The sequence below is a fragment of the Sinocyclocheilus grahami genome, unplaced genomic scaffold (assembly GCF_001515645.1).
Source record: "Sinocyclocheilus grahami isolate Dianchi unplaced genomic scaffold, SAMN03320097.WGS_v1.1 scaffold1399.1, whole genome shotgun sequence".
NCBI classification, from domain to species: Eukaryota; Metazoa; Chordata; class Actinopteri; order Cypriniformes; family Cyprinidae; genus Sinocyclocheilus; species Sinocyclocheilus grahami.
In genome coordinates this window covers 104,334-115,168 of record NW_015506578.1, presented here as the reverse complement: position 1 = coordinate 115,168, position 10,835 = coordinate 104,334, and the positions used below count along the sequence as shown (strand labels likewise).

The window sequence follows — 10,835 nt, the reverse complement described above, 5'->3', positions numbered from 1 at the left end:
TACCTGTAGCAGCTAATGAACCGGAAGTCGCGCACATTCAAGTGAATTTTAGGAGAAACATCAAAGCCACCATGTACTTGATATTAATTTACGCAGTAGTAGATGTATATTTTCAAACTACTGTGTATCAGACAAATATTAGAGTATTATATTAAGATTTGAGAAACATACCGCGAAAAAAAATGGACGTTTCAGACGTTTACACCTGATGTGCTTCAAGCGTCGTGCGTAAAACTGGAGCGCGTCAGTGAGCGCTGTCCACATATGTGCTGCTGAAATCGTCTCTCTCTCTCTCTCTCTCTCTCTCTCTCTCGCTCTCAAAACTCAACTGCTTTCCACAGATAGTATCATTCAGCTCACAGCGCACAACCTCTCCACGCTGTGTCTGCTGGCTCGCGCGCATCAAAACGCTCAAAGTCTCATTCTGACCTCAGTATCTTCTCGAGTTCAGCTGGACCTGTACAGTTCGGAATATAAAGCAGATCTGAAGACATCCAGGCAAACCCTGCCAAAAACTTAGTGTGCGTAGAGTCTCGTGGGAAGAGCCTAACGTATGTCTTTAAGAGGAACTATGGGGGGAGTGTCTCGTTCGATTCACCACTGGACAGACTAGCCGAAGAGCCGCTGGAGCCGATCCCGAACCGGACCCGAACTGGCTTTTTGGAGCTATTTTACGCTGGCTGGGAATATAGTGCAACTTGGATAAGCGTTGTTGTGCGTTTGGAGAGGTAACGAAGGTAGTGCTGATGGACGCGCTGAGTTTCCACGCGTTCGCGCTCCTGTGCGCGCTACGCACCACACTGGCAGCAAACAACTGTGAGTAGCCTATTTGCATACAGCATCTTAGTTTAAAAAAATAAAAAGTATATATATATATATATATATGTGTGTGTGTTTTTTGTTGTTGTTTTTTTTTTCAAACTGTAAATTTTACATTTTATTTAAATTTCAAAATGTTAAGTATTATAAAATGTCAACTATGTGTATTTAAAAAATATATCAATATATATGAATAGTTTTACCTGCTAAATATTATGTGTACATATAGGCCTATGTTATTTTCAGGATCTGATGCGTGAAGTTGCAATATTAACTCTACTATATGTAGCATTTACAACAATTATACGTTAGAACGTAGAAATACTAATTAATAGTGCGTTTTTGTCAGCAGATTTTCCTTTTTCTTTTTTTCAGGATTAAGTTGCAGGCACAAAACTCCGTCGGTTGTGATTTGGACGCTTTGTACAGCTGTCAGAATGATTATAGTGCACATGCATTAATTTGTAATGCTTTTGTACACTATGGATTTGTTATCCATGCACCTCTGTAGGCAATGCGTTGAATTAAATGCATATTTAAGATGCTGCCACTGAATTCAAGCTTTTGATTTGCAATATTTGACAGTTAAATGTCAAAAAAAAAAAATGTCAGCTACTCCTTTTAATTATCTGATCTGGAAAGTCCAGACTTCAAAAATAAAAAATAACTTATTTAACCCCGTGAACCCCAGTCTGCCCTTGATGAATTTGTGCAATTTTTTTTGATTTGCAATATTTGAAAGCGTTCTGCCAAAAAAGTCAAATTTATCTTTTATTTACCTCATCTGTAAAGTCCCAGACAGTAAAGTCCAAAAAAAAAACTGCCGGGACCTTATTCTGTTCTTAAAGTGTTAAAAGATTGGAGATCGTAGAATAAAGCTTCGTAGAGCTGTGGTTTGTGCTACGTTTGTTAAGAAGTGGTGACTAAAATCAGATATTGATGTTTTGGATGAAAAAAAAATGTTGTGTATACACTATATTTTTTTACTCGTTTAACCCTTCGCACCAAATCAGTCCTTGATGAATTTGCACAAAAATCCCATCGAGTTTTTGATTTGCAATATTTGACAGCGCTAAGCCAAAACAGTCAATTTCTCAGAACCAAATGATACGTTCATCAAGAAGTGTTGACTGAAATCAAAACATTGAAATTTTGGACGAAAAAAAAAAACATTGTGCATTTTTTTACTCTTCTTTAACCCTTCGAACCCAATCAGTCCTTGATGAATTTGCGCAAAAATCATATGGAGGTTTTGATTCAAAATATTTGACATCAATAACAACACGTGGTACAATTTTGTCTTTTTTGAGGCTTGTGTAAATTATGCATGATTGTTGCAATTTATTCTTTACAGTGAATCGTGAATGTTGTTTTGCAGAAGTGCGATTTATCAAAGACTTTTTACTTAAATTAACTAAAATTTTGAGTACTTTTAAAGTAGCAAACAAATATTTAAAAAAACTTTTATTATTATTATTTTTTTTTTTTGCATGAGAACGTTTTCTGTGCAAATAAATATGTAAGTTAATATAACACAATTATTAGTTAATGAAGTTTCTACGTTTTTCTTTCTCTTTTTGATTGTTGTGTTTTCTTTATAATTGTTTGTAAAGACTGTTGAGCAAAAATTTGAACACATTTCTTCCTTGCTAATCTATTAATGTGGTACAGTCTTCATTTTTATTTATAACTTCAAAGAATAGTATTTTCTCGTAAAACATAATCCATCAATCTTTATTTTTTCTTTCTACTTAATTTTCGTGTTTAATTCAACATGTTACTTGCCATTTCTCTGTAATTATTTGTGAAATTTACTAGCAATTTCCGAGAAATTTTTTTTCGAAGTAAATCCCACACCACTTTGTTTTTTCAGTGTACTTTGGAAAATCTATAAACAAACAGCATAAAAACAAACTGAACTGTGATCAGTCACTTTGCAAGTCAAGTGGGTGACTCTTAAACATAATAAGCTGTAGGGAGGACTAAACTTTATGCCACTAGTGAAAAGTTCTCATTGTTGCCTCTCAGAATATACATGAACTCAAAAACCTTTTGGAAAAGTAGACAGACATAAAGTATACAAACTCCGAAAACTCACATGCAAAGAAAATCTCCCAATTTTATCAAAGATATTTAACATATTCTCACGAAACACACACCACAACCAGGACCCTCCAGCCGTCACCCCTCAGAGAACCGTGATTCGATGATTGACGGATCTAATCCATCAAAGTAAAAGACGGTAATGATAAACCTGAACCCAGCTGATGTTCACTCTTGAAAAACAGACCCCTTTAATGTATCTTCCCTTAATGAGATGCTGTTCAGTCTGTGTTAGTGGGCGTTTAGTCTGCCAAACATATGCTCTGCAACTTCGTAAATATCATTCAAAGCACAAGAAACTCTTAACAAGCCGCTAATGGCGTTTCACGGATATGCCAGAAAGTTCTGCCGGCATCCCACACTCATTGTGAAACGGCGCCGGAGATGTTCCCCGCTCTGATCAGTGGAAAGAAAGGTTGAGTAAACACATCTCCATAGCTTTGATGGTGTCCCGGTTGTGTGGTGCTGTTTATTTAAGTCAATGACCATTCGGAGGCCTCGGTAAGTTTGTTTTTCCAAGACTGCTGTGTTAACCAAAGGGGAAAAACAGCAACAGTGTAAAACACTGAGCTATATCTGGCCACATATGTACTAAGCAGCTTCAGCTATTACACTATTAATGCTTAAAACTTGTCATACTTCCAGATTCTTGTGTAAACTGTAGTCCATGAAGTTCCTCTAATGTCAAGGGCATTGAAGTTGAGCTGCTTCAAAATATCCCAGTTTTAAAATAAAAATAAATGAATAAAAAAATAAAATATAGTAAATTATAATATGATACAAATACTATAAATACAATATACATTTTTTATAAAAAAAATTATTTTTAATTTTATATTAAAATTTATTTTTATTATTTCATGTTTAATAGATTTATATATATATATATATATATTATTATTATTAGTAGTAGTAGTAGTAGTAGTAGTAGTATGTAACAAATTGGTATAAAACATAAATATGACAGTATATATTTTTTAATGTATAGTTTTTTTGTTGTTGTTGTAACTATTATTGTTATTATTATTATTATTATTATTATTATTAAATAGATAAATTATAAAATGATACAATTACTATAAATACACTATACATTTTTTATTTTAAAATGAGTATTGTATAACATTAATTGTGTGTATAGATTAATATAGATTAATTTACTTGTATGTGTGTAAATGTGTGTATAGATTATTTTTGTGTTTTTATGTGTGTATGGATTAATTTATTTTTTATTATTTTATGTTTGATAGATTTTCATGTATATTAACGCTATTATTATTAGTAGTAGTATGTAACAAATTGGTATAAAAAATTATATATATGACAATATAAATTGCTATATATTTTTTTAATGTATAATTGTATTCATTGTTTTGTTTTTGTTTTTGTTTTGTTGTTGTTGTTGTAATTATTATTATTATTATTAATAATTGTGTATGGTATTAATTATACGTATATAGATTTATATATACAATTATAATTTATTTTCTTTTTCTTTTCATTTATATTTAACTTATATTTAGTTTATATATAATAATAATAATTATTATCATTATTATTATTATTATAATTTATGTACCACTCGTATAACACAATTTCCTGATTAAACATATAATCAAATATGATCAATACTTTTTTAAACTGTATTTTAAACTAGTGTCAAATATTCACATTCAGTGAGTCCATGTTCCAAAACTCTGAGAAGTCTTGTTTTTGCTATTTTAAGTGTGGTGTTCTGCAAGAACTTAAAATGAGTGTGGAAGCAATTTTGAACATTCCCACAGTGCAAATCATCTACCTATCCGACACACTGCAGGATGGTGTAAGACAGAGAGAGTAGGTTATATCTTCATATCTGTGTTTTACTAGATACTATCATGGGGCCGCTGCAGGGAACGTGGTGTTGTTGCAGTTGCAACTGCAAATCATTGTTATTGAGTTTTATGTAAAGAAGAACAGTTCAAATCAGTTTAAAACACACAAGTTTAAGGTTGGTTTCCACTGAAAAGACATAAAAAAACAGCTATTTAGCCGAATTTTCAGGCTGTTCTTCCACCAAAAATGAGTGTAAAGCATAAAAGCGCTCTGTATGACGCATTCACACATTTTCTGAGGTTGTAGAATAGGTTTGTATGAGATAAACACCGCATGTAAATTGTTATTCAAAGAAACTATTTTGTTTTCTTCACTGAAATGTCAATCGATACATGTACATGCTCTCAGCGTGAACTGCATTCAAACAACTCTGAACTGATTCCAAATCAATCAAGATCTGACTGAGTTTCTCAGCATAAACTCTTAGAAACAGTGTATGTGTGATGAATGAAGGAGTTCTTTGTGCTTTAGGGTTGTTTTACGATAAGAAAATTGCCGTAAAGGTGCAATTCTGTCATTACTTACTCTGAAACGGTATATAGATTCGCACACACATTTGGAACAACATCAGGGTATCTAAATAATGACAGAATTTGGTTTTATTCCTTCAAACCAAACAAAAAAAGTATTTTATGTTTACATCTCCCAATATTCCATTCATATTCCATGATGTAATAGCCTCATCTTGCTGTTGAATCCTCAGTTAAATAGGTGACCGTAAATTACCCGGCTTTGTTAGGCTCTTCTCGTTGTGTTCTACCTGCTGAGGAGAGCGTAGAGTGTCACAAAGGAAGTGAAGAGTCTCTCTGTGTCGCTGTCAGGTTTAAATAATAGCCTCTCTTTCATTTTCCTCTATTACATCAGCCCTCGCTGCCATGGGCAACCGCTAGTAAAATCAGGTCAGCGCTAAATGCCAAGCTTGAAGAGGGGGGCAGAAACGTGGCCCGAGTCCTTTTAATTACCCAAAATGCTGTGAGATAGGGCGCAGGGGTCTGAGGTGCTTCTGTAAATCGGACATGTCTGAATTTGAAGTGCTGTTGTGGGGAAAAAAATAGGACGTTACATGGTTTTCTGAATTGTTTTTATCATTTTATGTTTTTTTGTGTGTAGTTTTCACACTAAAAATGTAAAACAATAATACATAATAATTATAAATATTATATTATTTAATTACAAATATAATATGTAATTTAGCATTTTAATTTAAATATACAAATAATGATATATAATAAAATTGAATACCAAACTATTATTATTATTGTTATTATTATAGCATTTAATAATACTAAATGACTAAATTATTTATACATGTTTAATAATAATAATAACAATACAAATTATTATTATTATTATTATTATTATTATTATTGTTGTTGTTGTTGTTGTTATTGCGATTAACAATACACATTATACCAGTTAAAAATGGTACAAACATGGCAGAATCCTCTTGCAGTTTAATCAGATGTTGGTCTTGGTTTTATCTTCACATGCAAGATTAAACCCCTCTCACGAGGCTCAGGAATGATCCACAATTCTTAAACTACTTAAACGTGTTGAGAATGATAATTCATTATCACATAGCAAGGAGAGGGGTTTTAGAATGATCAATTAGATCCTATTTTTCACTGGATAGAGGTTTTGGTGTTAGCTATATGGTGCTTTGGAGATTGAAAAAGTCTGGTAGGTAGGTTCTTCAGGGCCCGTATTCACAAAACATCTTAAGGCTAAAAGTAGCTCATAACTCGCCGATTTAGGAGAAAATCTTAAAAATAATGGGCGTGTCAGCCCTAAATTTAGGACTCCTAAATTTTAGTTCTAAAAGTATTTCACAAAGCATTTTAGCGCTAAAACTAGCTCCTAAATCTGTGAAACGTTAGGAGTAGTGAAGAGGATTCCTAAGTCACTAAGACCAAATCTGAACTATCCTAAAATGGCTGTTGCCAGCAATCTACCTCGGAATAGAAACATTTTAGAAACATTTGACGATTATGAGCTTTTAAAAAGTTATCGGCTTTGGTTTGGAGGTTATCCCAACTCCAAATGTTTGATTAGGCTATATCCTTAATATATAGCTGTTCTCGCGTCCAGTTTGGTTTTCTTTTATGTTTGCATGTCTTATCAGCCATGATCATTCTACTCTGCTAATTAAAAGGCTGTTTATATGCATATTACCAAAATTGTATTAGTCGTTTAGTCGTAGAAAAAAAAATCCACATGAAGTGGCAAAATCACACAGTCCGTGACGGACAAATCGTTAACGACTGGTCTTTGTGGTAATAGGCCTACAGTAGCTACATCGGGGAGGACATCCATATGCTCACCTAACATTCATCGACCTCAAATATGGCTTATCATCTGAAATATGTATGTAGTAACAACTTTACATGAATGTTAGCCTAGAAAAAAGTGTGCAGTTCACGTGTTTGTGCGGAGTTTGGAAGCTGAACATTAGCACTTGGGCTACTGCATGACAGATGGAGGCGCCGGTGCGATCATTGACTCTTAAAATACTTCGTCATTTTTGATCATACAGATAAGAGTAATGCATCTTTTGTATCTGTAAAGACTCTACGTTTATTCGTGTGCACTCAGAATAACAACGAAACGTTGTGCTTTTGTAAAATAATGAAAGCAAACAGGATGCACTTTCTGCCGTCTCGGTCTGTGAACTTGAGCGCGTCACTTCTAAACTCTGTGTATGCTTGCCTTATTACAGACATGAAAAAGATATCTATAGAGAGTGAAACTTTTAAATGAACCAATTCAAATAGAAAACAAATATTCTCCGATACACATTATATATATATATATATATATATATATATATATATATATATATCTTCAAAAACATTAAACACATTAATGTTCACAAGAATGTTACAGTATGATGTTTCATACTGTAAAAAAAAGGTGACACTCTGGAGCAAATTATTACAGATAATACACCTTTTAACATAAGAGTGGCCATGCCTATTTGTAATTTGAAAGTTCGAGGTTTCTGTTATCATTTGCTTCCAGTTATTTTACCTGTACAAAAACAGTCTTTATATGTTGTATTATAATGCAAAGTTATTTGATATCATATTACCTATTTTAATTTATTATCACTTAGCACTTAGATTTTATTTATTTATGTAAGCTTTACTATAGCACCTAATGAATCAAAAGTCTTTCACATTCAAAGAAAACAGCTTACTTCAACCTTGCAAAATAAGGTGGATGCACAGCATTATCACAACAGTAACATGGTCTGGATTGAAAACTGCTCTGGAATGAACTAAGCACACCCCTGTTCACATACCTCAGGCCGTGTACGCCGATCATTACAAAACCCCTCAACTCCCCCCGACCCTCTGCCACAATCCATTGCCCCTGCAGCCTCCTGTCTGCAGATCATTATAGCTCTGATTATTAGTGACAACGGCGAACGCCCATCACTCAGCCCACGTGCCATATTGGCAGATGAACAGTACCCTCCGCTCCACACAGCCCTGCAACCGGACCACAAATCTAGCTGAGAGGGGCCCAGACTGATGATGAGTTCTTTCAGAGGGTATGGCTTGTTGACTTTGAAAGGGGTCAGTGCAAGTGCACCATACCAAACTAACTAGCAAAAACAACCAAAAACACCTTCCCATCTTTGTTAGATGCAATATTCTACATTACAGTGCTCATGGTGCACATATTACATTTGAATAAAATTAGTGTTGTTACTAATTAACAAAATTTCTGTGCCATTACTGGTGGGGTTATTTGTGACCTGTGCTGGCAACATGAGTCACAATGAGCACATTTTCAAAAATGTGTTATTTTTATTTTTACATTCTGAACTATACCCATTTGAAGTCGACGAAGTCAGCAAAGTCAGTTCTGAGAAAACTCAAGTTGAAGTTTTCTGAAGGTTCCAAAGCAAAATCACCTAGCAACATTGCATTGTTTCCTCCACTTCGTTTCTTAATATTAATTACTATATTAAAAATCACAATATAAATATTTTTATTTTATCTTTGTTCTTAAAAATAAAAACAGATGCAAAACAACAACAGTAGAACAAATATAAGAAAGAAACAAATTGGCCTAGTGCATCTAAACAAAAGCATTCAATTAAAGAAAAATAATCAAATGTAAAAATCACTTCAGTGTGTTCACTACAAATAAATTGATTATTAAAACTACAGAAGCAATTCAATCAAGAGCAGCAATCTTTTATCTTGTGATTAACATTAATAAGACAGACAGCCTACATAGTAAGTCATACTGTACTGCACGGATCTAATTTAATGCTACACATCAGGGCCCGTATTCACAAAACATCTTAAGGCTAAAAGTAGCTCATAACTCGCCGATTTAGGAGAAAATCTTAAAAATAATGGGCGTGTCAGCCCTAAATTTAGGACTCCTAAATTTTAGTTCTAAAAGTATTTCACAAAGCATTTTAGCGCTAAAACTAGCTCCTAAATCTGTGAAACGTTAGGAGTAGTGAAGAGGATTCCTAAGTCACTAAGACCAAATCTGAACTATCCTAAAATGGCTGTTGCCAGCAATCTACCTCGGAATAGAAACATTTTAGAAACATTTGACGATTATGAGCTTTTAAAAAGTTATCGGCTTTGGTTTGGAGGTTATCCCAACTCCAAATGTTTGATTAGGCTATATCCTTAATATATAGCTGTTCTCGCGTCCAGTTTGGTTTTCTTTTATGTTTGCATGTCTTATCAGCCATGATCATTCTACTCTGCTAATTAAAAGGCTGTTTATATGCATATTACCAAAATTGTATTAGTCGTTTAGTCGTAGAAAAAAAAATCCACATGAAGTGGCAAAATCACACAGTCCGTGACGGACAAATCGTTAACGACTGGTCTTTGTGGTAATAGGCCTACAGTAGCTACATCGGGGAGGACATCCATATGCTCACCTAACATTCATCGACCTCAAATATGGCTTATCATCTGAAATATGTATGTAGTAACAACTTTACATGGCAGCTCAATCTAATGTTAGCCTAGAAAAAAGTGCGCAGTTCACATGTTTGTGCGGAGTGTGGAAGCTGAACTTGGGCTACTGCATGACAGATGGAGGCGCCGGTGCGATCATTGACTCTTAAAATACTTCGTCATTTTTGATCATACAGATAAGAGTAATGCATCTTTTGTATCTGTAAAGACTCTACGTTTATTCGTGTGCACTCAGAATAACAACGAAACGTTGTGCTTTTGTAAAATAATGAAAGCAAACAGGATGCACTTTCTGCCGTCTCGGTCTGTGAACTTGAGCGCGTCACTTCTAAACTCTGTGTATGCTTGCCTTATTACAGACATGAAAAAGATATCTATAGAGAGTGAAACTTTTAAATGAACCAATTCAAATAGAAAACAAATATTCTCCGATCATGTAATCCGTATGAAACCTACAGGCGCATACTGCGCAGATGACGAGTCAGTGTCGCCGACTTCATCTCTTAAACTAAAAACAGAAAGCACTAGAGTAACAATAAATTATTAAAACGTTAATGCAGTGTATTTGCTGTTTTTCCCTAACACATTCATAATTATTATATTTGCCGGTGCGCTGTGGTAAGCCTCTTATTAGGCTATGTAGGCAATTAAAGGCTCATTATTATGATTTATATGGTTTATTAATAAAAGTGCGACTAATAGTCGACTAATGCTTAAAATGAATGACTACTAGTCGACGAGAACATTTTTTAGTCAAGGGCAGCCCTAATGCATGTTGACTAATTGTTTACGAGAAGCATAAGAGGCTGACAATTAGCTGAATATATAGCCTACTTGTTTAATTAGTGACACTTAGCCTGCATTTTAAAATCTTTATTTGAATGTGGCAATTAACATTTTTATTTGAATATGGCAACATAACATTGCGCTCTACAATATTTCTATGAAAAAATCTCTGACAGAGAATATCAGCCAATCACTGTGTGCATAGTTAATAAGCTTGATGACATCATCCATAGCAACGAGGTCAGCCCCGCCCCCTTACTCTGAGCTTAAGACTTCTGTCTATTCCTTAGTAAA

The 10,835-nt window shown here is 34.0% G+C and overlaps 1 protein-coding gene across 1 annotated transcript in view; it reads left to right on the top strand.

Moving 5' to 3' along the window:
* The first annotated feature begins 370 nt into the window (after positions 1-370).
* LOC107569969 (contactin-associated protein-like 5) overlaps positions 371-10,835 on the top strand; it is an 81,854-nt gene continuing 71,389 nt past the window's right edge. Inside the window, exon 1 of the mRNA XM_016256145.1 lies at positions 371-816. Within this exon, the coding sequence (XP_016111631.1) occupies positions 747-816 (70 nt within the window). The 5' untranslated portion in view covers positions 371-746. The remainder of the gene's footprint in view (positions 817-10,835) is intronic.